At 38.3% G+C, this 25,243-nt stretch overlaps 2 protein-coding genes across 2 annotated transcripts in view; one reads left to right on the forward strand and one right to left on the reverse strand.

Moving 5' to 3' along the window:
• Window positions 1-20: 20 nt before the first annotated feature.
• LOC139952858 (carbohydrate sulfotransferase 11-like) lies at window positions 21-1,858 on the reverse strand. Its single transcript, XM_071952123.1, has 2 exons — window positions 1,689-1,858; window positions 21-1,385 (listed from the first exon to the last, which is right to left on the reverse strand). The coding sequence occupies exons 1-2, from the start codon at window positions 1,782-1,784 to the stop codon at window positions 486-488; spliced, it is 996 nt and encodes a 331-aa protein (XP_071808224.1). The 5' UTR covers window positions 1,785-1,858; the 3' UTR covers window positions 21-485.
• A 792-nt stretch (window positions 1,859-2,650) lies between these two features.
• LOC139952856 (disks large homolog 5-like) overlaps window positions 2,651-25,243 on the forward strand; it is an 88,159-nt gene continuing 65,566 nt past the window's right edge. Inside the window, exons 1-2 of the mRNA XM_071952116.1 lie at window positions 2,651-2,668; window positions 2,884-3,235. Coding sequence (XP_071808217.1) covers window positions 2,896-3,235 — 340 coding nt within the window. The 5' untranslated portion in view covers window positions 2,651-2,668; window positions 2,884-2,895. The remainder of the gene's footprint in view (window positions 2,669-2,883; window positions 3,236-25,243) is intronic.

Here is a 25,243-nt window from a genome sequence, read left to right on the forward strand (position 1 = left end):
GTGGCAAGTGGAGCATCTATAATTGTTTATTCTGTCGATAAAAGTATTTGCAGCGTTTGGCCTGAACTTTTTCAGCTACCTGCCAGCAGGGCCAGTTAAAAAAAATGTAGCTTGTCATTTCACAAGTCAGTCGGCGTTTTGGCACTAGATATTATTTCAAATGCTTTTTAACACTGAATAAGCCAGCAAGACCACTTGGAGCGAAGGTTAGCTGTTGCTTGTGTGTTTGAACTGGCATTTGGCCAGCGGACAACTGCTTAAGGGCTTGGGAAAATACTGGTATGGGAGTCTTAGAACAAACACAAGACAACCTTTCATGTCGAGTTGTTACATTAGTATGAATAAATAAACACTTTAGAACAAATATTAAGTCACAGCAAACTATGGCGAATAATTAAGAATTACTTACAGTACAAAAATAAAAAATCTGTTAATAATTAGGTTCAGTTAATTTGTGAGTTTGTGATTTAAATTTACAATTTATTCTAAGGTCTTCTGTAATCAAATAATTTAAAGTCGGCATCGTATTTGGCCACCAACTTCTGGAAAATGTCACTTGGCAACTGGGAGTAAAACTCTGTCAAATTATAAATCTGACTAGTGTTCCATTTCTTCAGTTTCAGTTTTTGTTGAATCATTGTGGACTCCAATTTGGCTAGTTTTAGTAGATATGTAACATCGTCTTCTGCCGTCTCAAACTTGCCGATAAAATCGAAACGAAAGAGACAGGGGTTGTATTTCTGTGAGAGCGGCATCCAAAGGCTGCTGTCTTGGTGGTGTTTATCGACGACAAATCGTCCGAACTCCTCGATTGTTGCGTTGATTGATCTCACATCAGTATCCTTAACACTTGGGCCTCGCGACATCCTAACGATCCTTGCCATTTCTTCTTTATAGATCTTAGAATCCGGTGAAAGAGCATCGGAATTCAGCATCTCTCGGTAGACAGCGACTAGTCTGGTCAGGGGATTACGAACAAAAATAGCCTTCGTGTACAAATCCATGATGTTTAAGAACTCTTTTTGAGAGCGGGAGATGAGAGCACTAGACTTTCGAACCTCGGAGGTTGTCTGTTTTTTCCCTAGTAGTTGAAAGACCTCATGCCAATTACTCGATCCGGACAGTGGCACTGTGCTGACCATTAGACGCGAGTCATCGTCAACATACGTGTGTTGGTATTGGTCGCGGTATCGTAACAATACACGATGCTTTTGGGCGGGGTCCCGGTACGGTTGAAGGTTGAGGGATTTCTTACACTGGTGACTGAAAAGCTGGAGACGTGACTTCTGCCGTGCTGACATCTCAATCTTCCAATGTTCCTTGGATTTCCAGACTCGCTGGATTGATTTCCAAACTGATGAATTAGTTGACGGCGTCCCATCCGACTGTTGAGGTAAGAAAGAAAGGCAAATCAGACATTAAAAACAGCCACCAACCTGACCAATACACTCCTGGACGAATTTTTCAGTAGTGAAGAAAAAATTGCCGTGGTGTATAACCATTGTCAGTGCATACAGTACAGATTTCAGTTTCACAATCTCATCAAGTAACTTTTAAGCCCTAAATCATTAAATGTTAAGTCAGTGATATTGATAAATCATGGATGGTCAAATGTGTGTGTGAAATTTCAAAATCAAACTGTTATTTTGTGTTAATAAAATGTTTGCAATAATAAATCAAGAACTTACCAGCATGCTGGATGATAACAGCAATACTGTGAACACAAGTGCGGCAAATCCATGACAGAAAAGTATCCTTCTCCAGAGAAAACGCCTGCGAAACATCTTTCATTCCGCAACTACCATGACTACACCGTACACAATCTGAGAACGACATGCATGACCAGCTGCTGTGCATGACACTGATTGACAGCTGCGCTTTGTAATTTTATCTTTGGGTACCAGCCCTTCATCTGAACGCACAATCCACACGAAATTCGTCAGGTGCCCTAATAAGTATTACCTCCAGACGTTGACCTTCGTTAGTATGATTTCTTTCAGTGTGTCTTTTAATTTTTGTTTAAAGTTACCATACTAATCTCAGCTGGCTGATGCTAAACCAGTCAACAGAGGGCGCAAGTTACATTTCCATCCCCGATATCCAAAACGACAAAAATAATAACAACTAAATAATTAAAGATGAAAGGTGCACCGTTATTCTCTTCATCGGCACATTTTTGTTTTTGTTTTTTTTATTCTCCATTGCAGTTTATTCCCCATTTTGGGGCCGTGTTGGTATTTTTGGTGCAAATAATAATAGTAAGTTGAAGGAAGGCCTCCTTAAGATTTTTGTGTTTTGTCCAGTCCTCTCTTGCTCACATACACACAGATGGTCTCATCGCAAAGCATACGTTTGTTAACAAACATATTTTGACAGAAAGTAATAAACAAAATACTGAAATGTTATATCCAAATATGGCTATTGAGTTAACATGCCTATTTCATTGCCTTGTGTTTTTTTCAGAGAGTTTTTTTTTTTTGCTGACGACCGCAAGAGTTGAATAGCGCCACCTTGTGTTTGCAAGTGGAAAAACTCTTCAACATCGTAAAATTGTTCAACATTAAAGATGGCGTCTGGCAAAAGGGTCGCGAAGAGTTTGCGCCCGTTGCGATTTTCCACGAAAAACTGGCCCAACTGAGCATAAGTTGTACTTGAGTATAATTTTCAGGTAATCATAATTCAATGTATATTAATATTTCATGAGTTAAGTGAAATTACCTCGTTAATTCGTCTCAAAACCCGACGCTGAATGCGACGTCATTATTGAAAGTTGTCGGATTGTGATAAAATTAAAAAATGGCAGACGGCAGCGGTGCAGCTGTTTTTGAGAACAAACTTTGTGTTGTTGAACTTCAATTAAACCCATTATGAAACCATTTTTAGGCCAAAAAAGGTATGCCTAATTTTCAACAAGGCCGTGTTGTGATGAACTCAACCATGGAGGAGAGGCATGCCCAAATTTTGAAGTTTCACCGGGCCAAGTTTGTCCAGTCCATCGGGGTTGAGCGGCTGTACCCGATGCTTCAGCCGAGCGTACTCAGTCAGTCTGACGTCGCCGATATTGAGCAGCAGCCGACCCCACAAGCAAAGGTCCAGAAGTTGCTGGACTTACTCCCGTCCCGTGGAAGTCAGGCTTTTCAGATGCTCTGTCTGGCCTTGGAGACGACCTACCCACATCTGCTGACGGTGATGTTTCTCGGAAGTGATTCGGTGCCGGTCTCTGGAGTTGGGAAAGGTTGGTATAAAAACTTTTTTATTTTGTCTAACTTTAAAGCCATTGTACCCTTTCGGTACCGAAAAAAAAAAAAGTTCACAGATTTACAAATAACTTACAGGGTTTACAGAAGGTAGTGGTGAAATACTTCTCTTGAAATATTATTCCATGAAATGCTTTACTTTTTGAGAAAACTGTAAAACAATATCAATTCTCGTTAACGAGAATTACGGATTTATTTTAAACACATGTCATGACACGGCGAAACGCGCGGATACAAGGGTGGGTTTTACCGTTATTTTCTCCCGACTCCCGATGACCGATTAAGCACAAATTTTCACAGGTTTGTTATTTGATATAGAAGTTGTGATACACGAAGTGTGGGCCTTGGACAATACTGTTTACCGAAAGGGTCCAATGGCTTTAAACTCCGTGAAGATGAGGTCCTAGTTGACTACAAAAAATTTTCAGTAACTAAATTTTCTTTTTGGAACTTCGTAAACTTTATATTTTAGTCTACCGGTCTAATTAATAATGTATCTCAAATGTTTAGATTTCCTTGTTTCCCCGCAACTTGGCCTAAATGTTTTTTACGTATCATTTGTTTTGTTTTTACATTTTATGCTCTTATCAAGTTGGTGATTGCTGTGTGAAGTCTGATATTCATTGAAAAGAAAGAAATGTAAAGAAACAATTTTTGTGATGAATAATAGTAGTTGTCCACTCCATGGATTTGGGAATTTGTTTTTGGGGGTGTTTGTTTGTTTGTTTGTTTGTTTGTTTTTGTGCATTGCTCGATAGCGATTTTTCCACAGCAATGAGAGTACATACATATTTCTACTCCTTCATTCCGCTATCATCTCCACGAACCACATACTAGTTATCAAGTCTCACAACACAACCCACAAGCGTTTTGTTTTGCCCTTTTCAAGAGTTAAGACTAATCTTTTCTTTGAGTTAGGACCGAGATTTAGGACTAGCGAACATGTTTTTAATAACACATAGGACTTGTACTCAAGTTAGGACTATCTTTGTGAACTCTACCCCTGGTCCGGTTAAAGTCCTAAGATACAAGCCATAGGCTACTTTTAGATTTCTTTGCGATTGAAGCTTTTCTTTTGTAGAACTTTTAAACTACATAAAAGTACAAATCAATCGAACATAAAGATTGTACTAGAACGCTCAAAAAGGTATTTTCAGCGAAGGTTGTCTGTTGTATATGAAAAGCCTCGACTTCATGCTTCAGATGTGTTGTATTTGCGCAACTGTTTGGATGAAAGTGTTATTTTATTACCGTGACAATATAGTTTTATGTAAATTTCTTGTCACTGCTGTCCCCAATTCGAGACCGACTCCACAGTGTACATGCAAAATGGCCAATAGGGGCATCACACATGGTGTCATTAACACTGAATGTTGAAGCACCTTGACAGATATGAACACTAGAAGCCATTATTATTATTATTTTCATCAAAACTCGTTCATACTTCAAAATCACAATTTGCTACTCAATATTTAGGTTCAGTGTGCCCGCTAACCTTTACAAACAGTCTAAACATTTTAATGATCAAAATTGCTGGATGAAATCAGGTTTTTACATGCCCACAATATATACCCCATGTTAAAAACAATTTAGTTGTCATATATAAAACCCATGCCTCAAAATTGTAATAATCCATGGCTCCCATGCAGCAATAGCCGTGGTGCACCGTGCTTTTACTATGGGGCCCTATGCCAAGTTCCTTTTCAAGTTTGAAATTTTCCTCATAAAATATCCCTTACCCGAGGAAACCTGCTTAGCCTCTTCAAGAAAGAATTTCAAGGCATGAAAACCAGTAATTTTGTATAATACATGTAAGTTTACCCCCATGCACCCTACACAGTTCTATGGTTCTACAGGCCTTTCACATCGACCGATAAAACCAGTTATTTATTTATTTCAAGATAAACCACAACTTTGGTTTCGAGCCTGACTTTGAAACCCCAATCCACGGACGCAAACATCGGTGTGTAGACACAAGCATCCTGCTAGTAGTCCGTGACAAGCTGATCAGAGAAACCATGGACTCTGCCTTTGCTGCATGCTGTGAGGCCGTGTCTCGCATGGCCAATATAGCAGACCAGCGGGCACAGGCAGCCCATGTCTGTGTTTACATACGACAGCTTTATTCTGTCTAGAGTGCAAGTTTGATCAGTACTCCATTTACAGCACAACCGACTGATTAATTTTTTAACTGGAACAGTTCTGGCGAAAACTCAAACATTGATCAGGGTTTGAGCCTTAAATTGGAAAGTGGGTACATATCAAGCAACCCAGTTGAAATCCAAATCGTTCACCTTCAGACCTCGAAATAACCCACAGCACCCACAGCAACTGCCGTGGTGCCCTGTGCTTTTTGGCTGTGGTGCCCTTTACAAAGTTCAAATACAAATTTACATTTGTACATTTTTATTTACGTGTACTTAGTGTATAAAATTTACCAATATTCCTCTAGAATTACCCCTTACCAGATGAAAACTGCTATGCCCCTTCAAGAACGAAGTTCTTTCACATGAAAAAGATTTTAATAAGTAGATTAAAATCTACTTATCAATTTAAACCACAAGGGAAACTGACTATACCTGAAATGATTTTGGGGTTGAACAAAGAATTGACTAGAGTGGGATTCGAACCAATGACCTCCGGATTAACGAGCCGGCGCTCTACCAACTGAGCTATCTAGCCCTATATTGGCGAGGTCCCTATTTTGTCAATATCTTTGTTCGGGGGTGCCAATCAGAAGCCAATGCTTTGGTAGGCTATAGACATGTAACACTACAGTTAGAGTTGTTCTCCTAATTGAACCAATGCTATAAAAAATACGTTTATAAAATGCTCTCACATTTTACTCACATCCTACTGTTTAACAATAGGCAAAGATCACACATTTGTTACCAACTGGTGGACATTTAAGGAAATTTGCAGTGAATTAAGTGACTTACTTCAGTGAAAAGATTAAACCTACATGTTTGTATTATTATGTGTAAAATATAATCCTTTATCCAGACTGGTAGTTATTAATTAATTATCAATATTTGGAGGCCAGGTCACTCACTCAGCACAGTTTCTATTGTTACAACCCCCATTGTTAGACAGCCACACAGTCTGGTGTTTCGAAGGTCAGCATGCTGGAGACAGACCTCCTCGGTACCCGGTATTTCAGCTATAAATATGATTCAAATTATTTTTTAGATCAAGTGGGAGATTAATATTATGGGAGCGTGCAGTGCGACAAATTGACACATTCGCTAAGCACAGACAGGTCTGGCTAAGCTGAAACAGCGGGCCAACCGGTATGTTATGTTTGTTGTGGGCTCCCTGCTGAGTTTTGTTCAACTGATTAAAAATGAGAAAGACTAGTTCTATGCCCTTAGACAAAACTGAGACGCGGGGTTAAAGCTGTTTTACTAGATGTTATAACAGGTTCAATTGTTTAGCAAGTGAGAAGTGATTGTACACAGTTAAAGACACTGGACACAATTGGTTTGTCAAAGACCAGTCTTTTCAATTGGTGTATCTCAACACATGCATAAAATAACAAACCTGTGAAAATTTGAGCTCAATTGGTCGTCGAAGTTGCAAGATAATAATGAAAGAAAAACACGAAATCAAATTTGTGGAAAATTACTTCTTTCTCAAAAACTACGTTACGCCAGAGGGAGCCGTTTCTCACAATGTTTTATACTGCATGTACCAACCTCTCCCCGTTACTTGTTACAAAGTAAGGTTTTATGCTAATAATTATTTTGAGTAATTACCAAGAGTGTTCACTGCCTTTAAAACACATTATGAACTGTTTTTATTTAGACAAGGACTAAGACAAGATTAATCTTGTTTGTCTTTTGGGTACATGTTTGTAAGTGTGCATGTACTTAGCAGAATATAATGTTATCAATGGACAGTATGACTCAGAGTCAACATTTGAACACTACTTTTGTTAAAACTAGTCGTAAAGTTGCCAGCGCTCCCTGATTCTGAAAAAAGTCTTGAAAATCAACCATTCTTTTCCTGTTCTGATGAACAAATTTGAAAATCTCCCCGAAATCAAGCATCTGAAAGCACACAACTTCGTGTGACCAGGGTGTTTTTCCTTTCTTTCATTTTCTTTCATCTCGCAACTTTGATGACCATTTGAGCTCAAAGTTTCAAAGGTTTGTTATTTTATGTTTATGTTGAGTGTCCAGCCGTCGATTTCACAAAGAGTTAGGACTCGTCTTATCTGGAGTTAGGACAAGTAACTCGTCCTAACTTGGGATTAATCTTAAGGTGTGCATGCTACAGTGCAGGGTTGGGACTCGTCCTAAGTCATAAGATTAGTCTTAAGTTAGGAAGAGCTTTGTGAAATCGACGGCAGTGTCTTTAAAGGCAGTGGACACTATTGGTAATTACTCAAAATAATTATTGCCATAAAACCTTTATTCGTGTCGAGTAATGGGGAGAAGTTGATGGTATAAAACTTTGTGGGAAACAGCTCCCTCTGAAGTGACTAAGTTTTCGAGAGAGAAGTAATTTTCCACGAATTTGATTTCGAGGTCTCGAAATCAACAATCTAAACGCACACAATTTCGTGTGACAATGGTCTTATTTCTTTCATTATTATCTCGCAACTTCGATGACCGATTGAGCTCAAATTTTCACAGGTTTATTATTTTGTGCATATGTTGAGATACACCAAGTGAGAAGACTGGTCTTTGACAAATACCAATAGTGTCCACTGTCTTTAAGTTAGGAAGAGCTTTGTGAAATCAATGGCAGTGTCTTTAAAAGGGTTGTGGTTGCACACAAATTATTAACCAGTACCTATTGCTCAAAGTACTTGGTACAAGTTCTTGTAAATAATGTCTACAACTGTACTATGTGTGTGCAGGCCTACATTATGACTATGATGAGAACCAATGACTGTTCCAAGCTAGTTCTCAATACCTGTGTTCCATGAACCAAATGTACATGTACCTCCTATTCATTGGGGGGCAGCGTGTATGTACTTTGGATAATTATGGTTCAAAGTTCAACACCCTTTCTATTCTAGTTTTCAATGTTCATGCGTTACGCTTGACAAAACACATACATGTACAGTCTGACATCAAGCTGTGTGTATATTTATACGTTTGTGTACCATGTGATCATACAATTGTTCATAATGTGTACCATGTATACTGCAGCTTTCAATGATTTGTGTGCGGTAATATTTGGTCGTGTATACTTTGTTTGGATCCTACATGTTATTACTGGCTAGGCATCACAGCTGCCGTTGTGATTGCGCAATGAACTTCTAATTTGTTTATCAATTGTTGTTGGCATCGCACACACAAAGGCAATGCAACTTTCACCATCTTTGTATCGTGTAAAGTTGTACATAAATTAACAGTTGACAAAGGGTGTAGCGTCTCCTCCAAACAAAATCTTGTTCATTGTGAGTCCCCCCCCTTCCCATAAAAATAAATAATTAAAAAATCCAAGCCCTGCTTTACATACCGCGGGCTGTATGCTTCGTTTTTGAAAGGGCAAGGGCACCAAGGCATTTTCTTCTTGTTAAAGGGCACCATATGATGAAATTGCAAATTTGTACTGGAGCATTTCAAGGGCACCTAGGCAATGACCAGGGGACACGGAGGCAATCGCCTTTGTTGCCTCCGTGAAGTATCAGGCCGGCATACATGTACATGTAAGTGTCAAAAATAAACTGTAAACAACAGAGTTTTGCTTTTTCCTAAGAAAAAAATTATAAAAAAAATTGTGTGTGTTGGGGGGGGGTCAATTTTGCATGCCTGATTTTTAAGTATCTACCTTCTTGGCATTATCATTACATTGGCCCAGATATATACAGCCCTCCCTCCTCGACCAACCAATAAATCGTTGACTGTGTTTGTTTATAAAGGCCTGGCCGATCTGGTTTTGTAGAGCTGCTCCTATTGATTAATCTATCGTGAGGTAAAGTGAAGGGCCCTCTTGCTCCACTTTTATAAATCTTGACCAAATTAGGTGATTTTCAACATTGAGGTTTCGCTGATTGGAAGTTCTGTCTCGCCACACAAAAACCATTTGTTTCTGTGTGTCAAAACATTGAAATAGCACAAGTGGATTCAGCTGGTATACAGCATGCTTTGTCATTGGTTTTGGGATTTCTTATTTTCGCTTTCTTTGGGAAATCATAATAAGACGTTAAAGATTGAGAATGGTCAGGGCAGGCACATCTTATTTTCTTCAGACGGAAGAAAATTTCATTCGGAATAAATTCTCCGGATGATTTAAGTACTTTGTGTCATTTGTTTACAAATGACACTTCAGGGAGGCGATGCAGAAAGTTGCCCTCATGCATGCCCCTAGTTATAAATGGCCTTGTGCCCTTTGAAAATTCACATTTCTTCCTAAAGATGCACTTCTACATGATGTTTTCTACTTGGTGTTTATCATTGGACACTTTCGGAACAGAAAAAAAAATAAAAGTTCACAGATTTACAAACAACTTACAGGGTTTAGGGGCCTACAGAAGGTAATGGTGAAAGACTTCTCTTGAAATATTATTCCATGAAATGCTTTACTTTTTGAGAAACATTAAAACAATCATCTCTCGATATCGAGAATTACGGATTTATTTTAAACACATGTCATGACACGGCGAAACGTGCAGAAACAAGGGTGGGTTTTCCCGTTATTTCTCCCGACTCCGATGACCGATTGAGCCTAAATTTTCACAGGTTTGTTATTTTATATAGAAGTTGTGATACACGAAGTGTGGGCCTTGGACAATACTGTTTATGATGAGAATTCTGCCGTTTAGATAGTTACTGAACCCTGGCACCATCCTAGAGCAGTATCCCACTTTATGATGTCCTGTAGACTCCTGTGACTCATTGTGTATAGTACATTTATTTACCTCATTCAAGATTAAAGGTACTTAAATGTCTCGTACTTTGAATCCTGGAGATAGAGGGGAGGGGTTTGCGTAACAACTTGGCACTTTACCAAGAGTGATAAAAAAGTAGATTGTGTTTTTAGATTGACGAGAGATGTTCATGAATGAAGGCTGTCCATTAATTACGAATGATCTTGAATCCATTCAACTGGATAAAGAGTCGTGTATATTTGTGTGGGGTTTTTACGATTGTCACCGTGGATGAGCGATCAAGCATACAGTTACATGTGTTTTCTGGAGATGCATGCATGCAGAGCTTTGCAGTATATTGTAATATGTGTGGTGATGATATTTGTTTTTGGCATGTGGACGTGATTTTCGAGAAACATTTACATTTACAGTCAGTGAACGATTTCCCTTGTAAAGCAGAGCAAAATGCTACACAAAATATATTGGTTGCTACTCAAAAAGTATCATTTGCTACTCAATATTAGTATATAGTCTGTACAAAATGTACACGTGTAGTATGTTTTGCTACGTATACAAAGTTGCAGGATGAAATCATTCCCTGTACAGTCTTGGTGATATAAGGATACGAATACAGTTAGTGCGACAGATACGTCATCATTATGACATCATCACCACTCGCTCTCCGCAATGCGACACTGATATCCTGCTTGCTACACATGAGTTATAGATGAATTACGGATAGCTAAATGTATTTGTTTGCGTCGTTGTTAGCATGCAAAACCTCCCTAATATTGGCCTTACACACAAGCCAACCAGTGTTAACGTTGGCAAAATTTTATCAAACTTTCATCTTTCGGTCTTTTTATCTCAAAATGGACCGTACTATTTCTCTTTTTCTGTTGTAATTTTGTTCACCTTCCTTTGATCAAGAAGTTTTCATAGGTGTGATATCGTAAATGTACCCTTGCCTTTAAATCGTAAATCAAAAAAAAAAAAAAAAAAAATCAATTTTGACGAACTCAATTACAATTCGTTTCTTTATTATGCCAGCAACAGAAGAACCAAACCACACTTGTGCTTCTACCCACCACAATACCCTGTCTATCCATCGAATAGATTATGAGAAACAGCACCCCTTTTTCCCGACTGCTTTTGTCTGATTGTTACGGTCTTTTGGTTCTGGATTTATCAAGCGGGGCAGGTTTACATTAAATCGTCGTGCCCTCGGGCGCTGGTGTAGTGTAAAAAACCACTGTAGTCTACACCCAGTGGTTTGTATGCCTGCCTCCCTTATGCTTAATTTTTCCTTGGTTTATTTTTGTATTTGTTCCCTACAACAGGCAGTTATACAGTTTGCGGATAAATTTTACACGGATTTATGCATTGCATACACACTACTGTAGGGCTAGACACACGCATGAGTCATGTAGATTTGCATACGCATTGTCCGGATACACTCGACGGGGGCTTTTTAATCCTATGAGGGCGCCCTTGGTGTGGACTGCTGGCAGGATTGTCTAACAGACATTTCTTGTGTACAATGAAATGAACTTTGTTACAGGATACCAGTACGATAAGGCAGGCCTGTATGCTTCGTTTTTGAAAGGGAAAGGGCACCAAGGCATTTTCGTATTGGTGGAGGGCACCCTATGAGGAACTTGTTAATTTCTACTGGAGCCTTTCAAGGGCACCAAGGCAGTGACCCGGGGGCATGGAGGCAATCGCCTTGGTTGCCTCCATGAAGTATCAGGCCTGTTTATGGAATGCTATTTTTGGTAACCATGTTCTGCTAAGCATAATTTTGTAGTACTTTTTGTGTTTTAAAGAAGCAGCTCCATGAAACCAGACCCAGTTGTAATGAGATTAATGTTTGGATCATGTAGGAAGAAAAAGTATGCAACTATTGGAAAGTTTTAACTTGTGCTGAACCACCCCTTTAATCACGGAGAAAGGGGACCCTACTTTTCAGTGAGCAGTCATGGTCTGTTGTGTGCCACAGGGTAACATTGGCCCCAGCACCATCAGGGGAGCCAGTGAAAACCGGTCCAGAGTGGTACAGAGTATAGTCCCCAAGGGCGTCACTTTTACAGTTTGAAGAGTGGGCGTTTTTTGTTATCCAAAAAAGCCAGCCCTTAGCGTGGGCGGGCGACACAGACTTAAGTTTTTTTATTTACTCTGTGAAACATTTTGCGGCACCACACTTCTGGATTTTTCTTTCTTCTGCCTTTTGAGGTAGTCAAAATAAAAGTCTTTTAAAGGGATTGCGCAGTGTTATGGTCTAGATTTTTTTGATGTGCGTTTGTGAAAGGTTGTAGTAAGTTTAAAGGCGCTGCTGACACAACCGGTTATGAGTCAAAATAATTGTTAGCATAAAACTTACTTGGTAATGAGCAATGGAGAGCTGTTGAAGTATAAAACATTGTGAGAATCGGCTCCCTGTGTTTCAATTTAACAAAGTTTTTGAGAAAGAGGTAAGGCATCTGAAAACACACAAGTTTGTGCAATAGGGGTGTTTTCTTCTTTCATTATTCTCTTGCAACTTCGATGACCAATTGAGTCCAAATTTCACAGATTTGTGATTTTATGCATATTATGTTAGGATACACCAAGTGAGGATACTGGTCTTTGACAATTGCCAAAAGTATACCATGCCTGTAAAGAAACAGAACAAGTTTGTCATGTGGAAAACTTAACATTTTGAAGAACAGTTGACTTAGATGACCAGTTGAGCCAAAATGTTCACAGGTTTGTTATTTATGCAATTGCATACATTGTATGTGGGACACACCAAGTGAGAGACATGTAACTGGTCTTTTGCAATTACAAAGAAAGAGAAAAAGGTTTTCATGTGGAAAACTTAATGTTATTACCACAAATCTAATATAAGTGTTAATAAGGTCAAGGTGAAAGGGTTGTTGTTTTTATTTTATTTATTCCCACTCAAAAAAAAGTAACGTTTTACATACTGCATAGTGTGTAACGTAATTGCCACTTTGAAATAATTTCATTTCCGAAATCAGTCAAGTCGAAACCTACCGTCTGACATTATGCCGGAAACAAACTGTTTATTCCGTCCTCATTGCGAAACCTTACCCTCGTTGCAGAATTAACGTGCCAATATCCACAGTTTCTGGCGACAGACGGTAGTTTCTAGTTCAAGCACAGAGCAACAAACTGTAACTTACACCATAAATAGCCAAACCTCACCTCCCTTTCAGTTTTATGGGCAAGCATCAACAGAAGTTGAGCTCGATTAAAGCCACGTGCAAAAAAAAGAATTGGTTAGCGTCTTTGCTTACCATTAAAACAAATATCCACTATTAAATTTGTTTTCAGGAAATAATAGGAAAGTTCCTTGTATACTTCTGATGGAACTGTAAAAAAAAACTTTGTTTACCTGAAAACATTCTAGGAAGAGACTTTTATGAGCAGAACATAAAGAGATTTATTGATCAATTCTTGTGTGAAGCCAAGGACTCTCAGAAAAGCAAACTTAATCCTAGAACTCTATGGAGAGAAGACAAGGAAGAAAGTTGCAATTTAAGATGTGGGAGGAAAACCTCAGAGAATTATTTCAGAGAAAACCCATTAGCCTTTCTCGGTGCACTGTTTGGTTTGGGTTACATACACAGATAAATTTGACCCAAACCCAGGTGCCGTCTCCCGAACATCTGATAAATCTACTCCGCGGTAGTAGAATAAAGAAAGACAGTTCTCTAAGAACAAACTCTACCTGGCAAGTACATGTAGATGCACACATGGTGTTACCGCAAACCAAATGTATAATAGAGACAGTGGACACTATTGGTAATTGTCAAAGATCAGTCTTCTCACTTGGTGTATCTCAACATATGCATAAAATAACAAACCTGTGAAAATTTGAGCTCAATCGGTTGTCGAAGTTGCGAGATAATAATGAAAGCAAAAAACGCCCTTATCACACGATGTTGTGTGCTTTCAGATGCTTGATTTCGAGACCTCAAATTCTAAATCTGAGGTCTCCAAATCAAATTCTTGGAAAATCCTTTCTTTCTCGAAAACTATGTTACTTCAGAGGGAGCCGTTTCTCACAATGTTTTATACCATCAACCTCTTCCCATTACTCATTACCAAGAAAGGTTACATGCTAATAATCATTTTGAGTAATAATACCAATAGTGTCCACTGTCTTTAATCAATGTAGAAGCTAAGAACTCCATGGAGAGAAGACTAGGAAGAAAGTTGCAATTTAAGATGTGGGAGGAAAACCTCAGAGAATTATTTCAGAGAAAACCCATTAGCCTTTTTGAGGGGACACTATAAGTGTGCACTGTTTGGTTTGGGTGTACACAGATAAATTTGACTCAAACCCAGGTGCGGTCTCCCAAACATCCGATAAATCTACTCCGCGGTAGTAGAATAAAGAAAGACAGTTCTCTAAGAACAAACTCTACCTGGCAAGTAGATACACACATGGTGTTACTGCAAACCAAATTAAACCCAATAATGTCTTATGAATGTGTTCACCATATCTCAAGATGGCTTAAATGCAGTCAGGTAGGGACTGAAAACCCAATCCAACTCATAAAATACATACAGTACTTTCACTAAATTACATTCCTGTTGTGATGGCGCCCTCAACAGGTTCAGGATAACATGCGTCTGATCAATTTACACGCTCTACGTCTGTTCTTTTATCATTGTATTTTCAAGGTCATAACCAGTTTTCAAAGTAAATGTGTTTAGGGGTTTTAGTTTTTTTTTATTCTGCCAGTTTGTTGTTCTCTCTCTCTTTACAAATGGGGCCAAGGATTTACAATTATATTCTAAAACTAACAAGGTTGCAGGATGGCGTTTTTTTTTTAATCCTTGTACATACTTGATTGGTTTAAATTAAAGGCTTAGAATATTGGCTTCTGGATGTATATAAACGCTTTGTGTAATCCTTTAATATAATTTTATGACCCTACATTTAACGGGCAATGGCCTGGTCTGTTTGTCCGTAGACCTGATACTTCACGGAGGCGATTGCCTCCATGCTTACTGGTCATTGCCTTGGTGCCCTTGAAATGCTCAAGTAGAAATTCACAATTTCCTCATAGGGTGTCGGATGTCCTTTACCAAGGAGAAAATGCCTTGGTGCCCTTGCCCTTTCAAAAACGAAGCATACAGGCCTGTTGTCTCTCACTCAGAGTACATCGCTTCAATATTTTTGAGATATCTCTGAAAATCTGGAACAAGTATATCCATGCAGGAAGAATAATCTTTAAAGGCACTGGGCACTATTGGTAATTACTCAAAATAGTTATTAGCATAAAACCTTACTTGGTAACGAGTAATGGGGAGAGGTTGATAGTATAAAACATTGTGAGAAACGGCTCTAGAGAAAGAAGTAAATTTCCACAAATTTAATTTCGAGACCTCAAGTTTAGAATTTGAGGTCTCGAAATCAAGCATCTGAAAGCACACAACTTCATGTGACAAGGGTGTTTTTTATTCCATTCATATCTCGCAGGTTCGATGACCGATTAAACTAAAATTTTCACAGGTTTGGTTATTTTGTGCACATGTTGAGATACACCAAGTGAGAAGACTGGTCTTAGACAATTACCAATAGTGTCCAATGTCTTTAATAGGAATACCTAACTCTTCTCAGATTAAAAGTTTGGCGCATTTAAACTGATACCTTTTACATTACTTCAAAGTGAAATTTTTATAACAAATGCTTGATACTATCAAAAAGATGCTGAAGGCTATCTTACAAGTAAGTTCTTATTGCCGTTAATTTAAAGAGGGATTACCGAACGTCCTCTTTAAAGCACCTGTCCAGTGCTTTTGATAAACCTTCACAAATCTATACACCTTTAAAACCGTAGATTTACAGTCTGTGTCAATGGAAACCCTGCCTTTAAAAACTTTGGCTTCTATAGTTTCCATCATTCGCTTTTGATATTTTGTTTTCTGTCTTCAATTCCCGAGAAGGAAAAACAATTCCGATACGACTAGCCAAATACCCCTTGGAGAGTTGTTCCATTGTAACAGTGATAGCCGGTTTCATTCGTCGGCGATTAAAGGGACTAGACACATTTGGTAATTGTCAAAGACCAGCGTTCTAACTTGGTGTATCCCTATGCATAAAAAATAAAAAACTATGAAAATTTGGGTTCAATTGGTCATCAAAGTTGCAAGAGAATAATAAGGAACGAAAAAACACCCTTGTTGCACAAACCTGTGTGCTTTCAGATGCATATTTAAAGGCTTTACATAGAGCTGAAGTCTTTTTTTATTATTAGAGTGAGGAATTATTACTCTGTCTCAAACACTATGTTACTTCAGAGGGGGAGCCGTTTCTCACAATGTTTCAGACTATCAACAGCTCTCCATTGCTCATTACCAAGTTAGTTGTTATGGTAACAATTAGTTTGAGTATTTACCAAGAGTGTTCAGTGCCTTTAACGGCGACTCGATAGCTGAGAGAAAAAACATTGTCTGGCAGAGAGTGACGGACTCCATGGTGACTTGGCTCCACTCTCCGACTACAAAAGCCTAACCTGGCCTGGCGGGTGTGAAATATATTTTGGCTCATTCTTCAGCCGACATTTACATATTTGTTTAGTTTTTTTATTCCCTCCACTCCTGCCTGCCCTGGATTTGTGTGATTATTGTTTTAAGTTCTTGTCTGAAGTCGTCTGCGTGTCGGGGTCGTAATATTTTTTTCTTCCCATTTTGTAGGGAGTCAAGCTGTGGTGTTTAACAGGGCGGATTATGTTTTGAGGAGCTACGTCTTACGGATATTATTTGGTGAATATCAGATTTCAAAGTGTCAATTCGGAAATTAAGTTTTCAGAGAACAAGATGCAGAAACAATGGTCACAATCTGTAAAGCATTGTTTTATTTTTTCAAAAGGTTATAAAAAGGCAAGCCATTGTACAGCTTATCAAATTTGTACAACATAAAACTAATATTTTTATTATTTAAAGCTCATACTGGGGACTGGAATTTGCAAAGGATCCTTTAATTGGAAAATCTTTAAATCTATGGGAGAATTTTAAAAGGGGCACCAAGGCCTAAACCAGGGGCATCAGAGGCCGTGACTTTCATGGTCGCAGTCTTGCTCCATGCCTGAAATGTAAAAAGTAAAATTTTGCAAATTTGTTTGTTTTTTCATTAAAACTCTGTAATTTTTCTTTTTAATTTAGGCTATATACATGTATGCTAGTATTTATTCAAAAAGTTACAGATATATACTTATCATCTTGTTTTCTCTCAACTCAAATGTACATGTAACAGGAAACAATTTTTTTTAGTCACTTTTGAAAGTTACATCCAAACAGATTCTGACGGTGTTTATTACTTTACATGATTTATTTCTTTTAAAAACAACTAACTTGCGATAGGAATTTCCAACCATTTTTCCAGTGACATCTGCACGACACAGCTAATTTCAAAGAGTTGTTGACCTAGCCAAAAAAAAACTCACCTCCTTTATAAACACGTTGTCTTTCTTTGCCCCAATCTCGACTTTTGTACCTTTCAAAGTGCTTCCGTTTCTCCCTTGTCATCTCTTCTAATGCCTTTATAGGTTAACCAGAGTAGGGTCTGGTGTACATGTAGCTTCAGAAATCAAGATAATCAAATAATGACCTAGGGCTAAATTCATTAAATGGTCAGCTCTACAAGTGAAAAGAGTGCAAGTGCACTTTGTCCCTGAACTCCTGATGTGGTTTAATGTTTGTGTGTACAAGAAATTGAAATCTCAAGTGCAGTGCTTAGTAATATAACCGCTGCTTAAGTGGTAAGTACAAAGAAATTGCTTAGCGTAGAACAATGTTTGGCAGTAGGGTTAAATACATTTACCAACAGCTGCAGTGCTTCTTCCAAATGAGTTTTTATGGTCGTTAATTTTTGTAGGGTTAACCAAAGGTGTACACGTACCCTGACATTAAAACAAAGTTAGCTCTTGCTTAGTTCACCATTGTGATTTTGAAGAAAAGAAAGCGAACAACAAAGCAATCGCGAAGTTTAATTTAATTTTAAAAGAATTGCCTCAATCGTTTTTGTAACCGAAAACCCACACCGCAAATTCACTGCTCCCGACAGGAACTTCGCTGTTGTTGTTGCCAATCTTTCCTTTCTATAAAGTCCCGCGTTATGACGCTGTCCAAAACGTATGCCTTTCGGACATGTTTTGAGAACTCTCGCTGAAAAAATATTGGCGCTCTGGCGTGCTCATAAATCGTCCTTAGGTGGAGGACGTTCTCTCCAAGTGATAGCTTAATGGACTACTTGGCTAAGATTCTGTTTTTCTGCCATCAATCGTTGGGGGCTATTATAACGAAGATGACTTGTCTGTGGAGGCGAAAAAATTAATGGGAGATTTACCAGCTTGTGGGTTGGCTTTGTTGGAATGGTGCCGTGCGGGCACGAAACATTGTCAAATATTGTTTTAGTACTTACTGTGTGTACAGGATTTAGAGTTGTAATTACTAAAGGTTTCAAGTCTAATTCTTTCAAATGTGTATTTAAAATAAATGACATGATTTTTTTTAAATATGGAGTAAGACAGTCAATGGCAAATACATTAGTTACCTGCAGAGTTGAAACCAACGGTTCTTTTCAGAACCACCCCAACTCATTTAGAGAAAGACATATTACATGGTGTTACCGCAAACCTTTCTATATCGTACGTCCACCATGCAAAGTTCCAAATCCTACCCATCTGTAGTAGTTATGCAAACCTAGTTTCCGTTTGATCGTCTTAATCGGAGACTCAGTGCATTGCTGAGTTCTGTGAACAAAATTCAAAGAGGCTTTTTACTCTGGTGGGATTCAAACCCAAAACCTTTACCTATAGAGCTAATGTCTTAGAACCAACTAGACCACCAAGATTGCCCGGAAGCTAGAGGCAGTTTGAATCTTAAATTTTAGCAGCAGGTACCGTGAGTCTGTAACGATTTAATAGATGTCAAATAAGTGTTACACAAAATAATATTCTTTAAACCCATGATGTAAGTTTAACATCTATTCAATCAGTTTAATTGGAATAAAATATTTCTTGTCACATTGCAAAACTCTCTAGGCATTTTTTTTGTTACCTCAAGCCACACCCATTTTTATCAGGCCCATCATTTAACTTAATGCCAACTCGATTTGCTTCAATTCCACTGGGCCCAACTTCCATGTCAATATTACGGGAATAGAAAATGGCTTTGAGCTTTTAAGGCAATTGCTCTCCGAAAGTGTGGAGCTGTAGATGGAAGTTCCAGCGTATGTTTGTACACACACCTATAGGATATAATCAAGTTAATGCAGGTGGTTGGGTGTATAAGAGGCACTGAACTGACGACGCAAATCTCCAGCGAGTTGTGGTCGGAGCGGAAAAATTTGTTTTGCTTGTAGCTGGGAGGAAGGACTACAGAGTTTTGTACCTGTGAAACACTGTACCTTTTAGACTAAATACAGAAATGTCAATAATCCTGTAGTCTTGAGTTCATTGTTTAGTTTTACATGATTTAAAGACACTGGACACTATTGGTAATTGTCAAAGACTAGTCTACACAGTTGGTGTATCTCAACATATGCATAAAATAACAAACCTGTGAAAATTTGAGCTCAATCGGTCGTCAAAGTTGCGAGATATTAATGAAAGAAAAAAACACCCTCATTGCACAATGGTCACACGAAGATGTGTGCTTTCAGATGCTTGATTTCAAGACCTCAAATTCTAAATCTGAAGTCTCGAAACCAAATTCGTGGAAAATTACTTCTTTCTCGAAAACTGCATCACTTCATCAGAGGGAGCTGTTTCTCACAATGTTTTATACTATCAACCTCTCCCCATTGCTCGTAATCAAGAAAGGTTTTATGATAATAATATTTATTTTGAGTAATTACCAAGAGTGTCCACTGCCTTTAAAGGGAGGGTGTACCAGTCCTCGAAATATCCCACAGCATCACAGCAATTGCCGTGGTGCCCTTTGCTCTGGTGCTGCATATTTCGAAGACTGCGTTTCAATTCAACGGCCTTTGACCAAACTTCCAAAATTTGTGTCCAGAATGCGCCCACAGTTTGGACAAATCCTGGGGGCACCTTGAATGATTATTCCTAGCCGACATTAACATACAAAACGGAGTAATAAAGAGGATCAGTAAATTGAAACACTATATCGGTAATGCCATTGGAAGAGTGCATTTAAAATTCAGAATTTTATCTCATCAAGAAGGCTGTCAGTATCCACTTGGCTCACCCTCAATCATCCCTCCGCTTAGTTTGTTCTCCAGGTTTGTCTGAATTGCTGAAACCTTATAACCACACAAGGAGCGTCCGTCCGCCGTGAAACCATCTTATCCAATTCACCACGAATTGCTAACGATTATGGTTTAGGTTACAGGCTCGTTTCAGTTGTGGCTTAATGTAAAACAGATCGATGAGGGTTTGTCAGTGTAGAAAACTCTGAAACCGATGCAGTTTTTTTTTACGTGTCCAAAACAGGTGGATTTTCAGGGTTTAGTTTTACCAGGGGACCTTTGGTGACCTTTTATCGCTTTGGCATTATCGGATGGGACCTTCTGAAATCCATCAGAATCCCACAGTCTAATGGTAACTCAACACCCACGCTAAGGTGATGATGCCTGGCGCTTAACGAGGCATGGCTGGTTTAATCATGTGGAGCTTGGAAATTAGACTTGAGCAAAACTCTAGGATGAATCAGGAAGTATCACTAATGGGTGGTTTTGACCTTTACTCACGAGGCTGTGAGCGATCAGAACTGGGCAAATGAAGGAATTTGGGGGGGGGGGGGGGGGGTGGCTAACGCTCTAGTGTACTTAAGGGAACATTACTTTCTGAATCAAAAACCAATTTATTTCTGGTAATGAATCCAAGGACGCCTCATAAGTGAACTTAATCAGTGTACATGTCCAGGTAGCTTGCAAGTCTGATGAGGAAACTAGTAAACAAGCGTGGTTGCTCTGTGTTCGTTGTGCATCTCAAGACTATTTTAGTATTTACCCAATCAGTTTCTCTATAGTGGTTCATTACTTGATTTCTGAAATATTGTCCTGCTTCTAAAAGAAATTCTTTCAGATTTTAGTAACAATCCCCAAAATGTGATTTTTTTTAAAAATCCTTTTCAATTATGACTTTTTTTTAAAAAGGTGATGATATAAAAAAAAATATTGTATATCGTCTCTTTAGGGGTTGTGCCAGTACTGCCACACTACAACTTTATCTACATGTACATTGTACTTTGTTGTCAGAATTATTAATATTTCAGGGGCGACTTCACTGGATGTTTCTATATGCCATTATGAAGTGTTTGTTTTTCTTACCTTTTGTTTCATGGGACTACATTTTTGTCCGGAGGAACATATAAACTAGTGGGGGTTTTTTGCAAGATGGAAAATGGTAAATGATAGTCTGTTGATTAAGACCAGAGGGACTTTGCGGCGCAGAATTTTAAGTGCCATCGATGGGTGTTTTTCTTTTTTATATATTTTTATCTCTTAGAGTAGTTCGTCCATGATGTTGAAATGCCACTGAGAAATCAATAAGTAACTTGGAAGGGCCTCAGTACATCTAGCTGCTTGAGTCTGCGCAAGTGGTGCCTGTAGAAATTCCTGCTCAAACTTAAAGGAACCATTGCCTTGGATCGGACGAGTTGGTCTTTGAAAAGCATTTGTAACCGTTTGTTATAAAATGCATATGATTGGAAAGATATTTTAAAAGTAGAATACAATGATCAACACAAACTTGCTTTGAAATTGCGTGGTTTTCCTTTTACTTTGAGAACTAACACGGTCGGTCATTTATGGCCAACCCTGTTAGTCGACGACGTAAAAGGAAAACCGTGCAATTTCGAGGCATGTTTGTGTGAATCATTGTATTCTACTTTTACAACATCTTTCTAACTATATGCATTTTATAACAAACGGTTACAAACGCTTTTCAAAGACCAACTCGACCGATCCAAGGCAATGTGTTCCTTTAATTTATCAAAAAGCTTTCCAGACTAAATTTTCTCTCCTTTTTTCAGTTTGACTCAGAAAGGTAATGGAGATCTCAGTTGCCTCCGGTCTTCCTCGCCTTCGTGTGAAATTTTTTCTATCGAAACTTAATTTTACAATAAGGGGGTCAATATTTACTGAGGAGAATTGACTGTTTCTCTTGTGGAGTTAAATAGGGTAATGGATTGGCTCTTTATGTTTACCTTGGAAACCATGACAACCCTTTTTTGACATTCAGTTTTTCTAATGAAGAAGTCTATAAAATGAATGAAATCGATGGAAAATGACCTTATATTCAAAATGTAGGGTCTGAGGTTATTTTTTTGTCAATATAATGCTGACAAAGTGAACGTTGTATTTTGTAAGTTTTATGCTGAAAAAAACATTCAGTTCTCTAATGGAAGAGTCCATAAAATTTATAAAAGAGATAAAGTGGCCTTACATGTTCAAAAAGTACCTTGGTGCCCTTTCAAAAGTTTCCCACAGACTTTAATATTTTCCCAATGGAAGTGTCCTTTGCAAAATGAAAAAGGCCTGGCCATTTCAAAGTTAAAACTCCATGCCTTCTTTACCTAAAATTCAAATTGAGAATTACATGAATTAACCATACGCTGGAATTTAGAGTTGGATTAAGGTTTCTGCAACCCTTTCTCTTCAAGATCAAAGAATATATCCTAACGCATTTCTTCGAAGGCGGTACTTTTCATGAAAGTCGCATGAGATTGCTAGCTTACTGTCTATGAATAATGAATAACATAGAAATGAAAAAGGCTTATTGGATGTAGATAAGAAAAACATGTTTCGTCTTTTTTTAGAAGGCAATTATTTCATACATGCATTAGGCATGAACAGAATAATAAAGACTTGTACTTTTGCCAGAGCTATACAAGACATTTTCTTTGAATTAAGCATGTCTTATATAACACTTCATACACTTTTTATGAATATTTTTTTTATTTTTTAGTCAAACACAATGTTGAGTTCTGTACTTGTTGTTTACACTATGTTCAAATTTAATTTAAATTCAATTCTATACCAAATTCCCTTCTCATTTATAAATGAGAAGGGAATTTGAACTGATTAACATAAATGTTAATAATCAGTTCAGATCAACATTTTGTGTGCCCGAAAGAAGGGCGTAAGGTTCCATGCCATTCTTCCAAGTGCACAAAGTACTTTTTCAAAGTAAAAATTAAGCTTGGGCGATGTCACGATATTATCGAATATCGCGATATTAACTTGGAAACGATTTCGATATCGGATGGATTTGGTTTTAATCGAAATATCGATATATTGTGATATATCGATATATCGATTAAATATCGCGATGTATTTGCTAGCTGAGACATCTTGCACCCCATAGGTTTGGAGTAAAACCAGAAGAATATGTCATTAGAACACCTCTCTTATGCTATGACTGTCTCTCTACAACTTTCACTTGGAGTTTTAAGACTGATTATGTCAAATTTCATTGATTGCGATTATATCGAATATTGCGATATATTGTCGGCGATATATCGTGAATAAAATAAATCGATATCGCCCAAGCTTAGTAAAAATAAATGGACGTAAAGCCCAGTTCAAACTTTAAGTGAATTAGTTTTTGAAAAAAACAAAAACGATCGAAACTTTCACACTCAGTTGTCATAAAATACAATAATCTCCATTTGAAAAAGTAACATTTTACAAAGAATTTGAGATTAAAAGATACATAAGATAGAAATCCAAGGGAAGCAATAGGTTTAACAAAAGAACTAAAAAATATGCAAGTTACCAATTAGCAGGGAAACCAGACCAGGGTAAACTGCGCATTACAAGGGTGGTGTGACTGGTAACCCATTTCTGCTAAGCACACTTCATTTCTGCTAAGTGAATTGCTGTATTTTTTGATAGTGTACTTGTTGATGAAAACAATTTGTATAAAATGGACATATACAACGGACTATACAATGTACATGTAAGGTGCACAAAACAAGGTGACTTGTACCCGTTTCTGCTAAGCGTCTATACTCAGCAAACATCTTTGCTCCGCAAATTCCTGTGGTTGTTTTTTATAATGAGACTATTATGAGCAACTGGTTGTCCAGGCATAATTGCAAGAAAACAAATTTTGATTGCAATGCATGCCATTACATGCAGCCATCCGAATGTAATTGAAACCAGGGCAAATATTCCATTTGTCTGCATCTGGCAAACACGTCCGCGGTCTTCGTGTTTGCATTCCAGCCAAGGTGATGCACGGACTGTCCTCCTCATCACTTTACACCGTGGAGGAGATGACACTTGTTTGCTTTGCTCCTCCTATACTACATACTACTCCGCCGATGTCAGTGCGTGTGGGAGTGTGTGTGCATCGCTGCCCCGTCAACCCCCCCTACAGCCTAATCAGAACGGACTTGGTAGTTCTGTGTTTGGGAGAATTATCATCATCAGGTGGTGGGGGACTGGAAGTCCTCACAGAACCGTCTGTGGCGTCGTTAAAAGCAGTGGGCAGTGCTCGCCCCTCTAGCGCAGCATATATCTTGTCGTCGTTGTGTAAACTTGCGGTTTATTGAATGAAGGGGTGATGGAGTCATGATCGGGCGTTATTATCATCGGAGAACATCATCAAAGGAAGGTTGTGTCTCAGGATATGTGTGAAATTGGACTGTTTTTCTTCTGAAATTGATTCGTCGCTGGGATGTGCTGGACGTGTTTTGGCATCTGAGAGGTTGTTCATTTGTGCATTTCGTAGCATTCACATGATGTGTTCATTTTCGCACTCCGTGTAAATACATTTTTTGTTTCCATTCTGTTCTGGATAGCGTCACTGGAGTATGCTAAAATGATCGCCATTGTGTGATTTACATGTTACCTTTTGAGCTGTAAGTGTTAAGTAGGATTTGAAACTTTGCATGGTGTAAAATGCAATCAAGGGAGGTTTGCGGAGACACTGTGTAATTAAATCTCTGTTATGAGCTGTTGTGGTTCTGAGAATAATCGGTGGTTTGACAACTCAAAACGTTTCGATCAGTGTGCTCTGATCGTCTTCAGGAGTATGCTGGTCTGTGTCGCTGTATGCTGCAAAGTCTAATTGTGTAAGTGTTGACACGATAAATGGCTGTGAAATCTTTTTGAAACCACTGTTGTAATTTTTTTTCCCCACATTTTGAAGACGAATGGTTTAACTCGGATCTT

This window comes from Asterias amurensis, chromosome 21, assembly GCF_032118995.1.
Source record: "Asterias amurensis chromosome 21, ASM3211899v1".
NCBI lineage: Eukaryota > Metazoa > Echinodermata > Asteroidea > Forcipulatida > Asteriidae > Asterias > Asterias amurensis.

Bases quoted from the DNA above. Each gene is read 5' to 3' on its own strand.
- LOC139952858 (XM_071952123.1), bottom strand. From the start codon at position 1,784: ATGTTTCGCAGGCGTTTTCTCTGGAGAAGGATACTTTTCTGTCATGGA. The intron at 1,386-1,688 runs GTAAGTTCTTGA...TTACCTCAACAG, and splicing joins TGTTATCATCCAGCATGCTG to TCGGATGGGACGCCGTCAAC.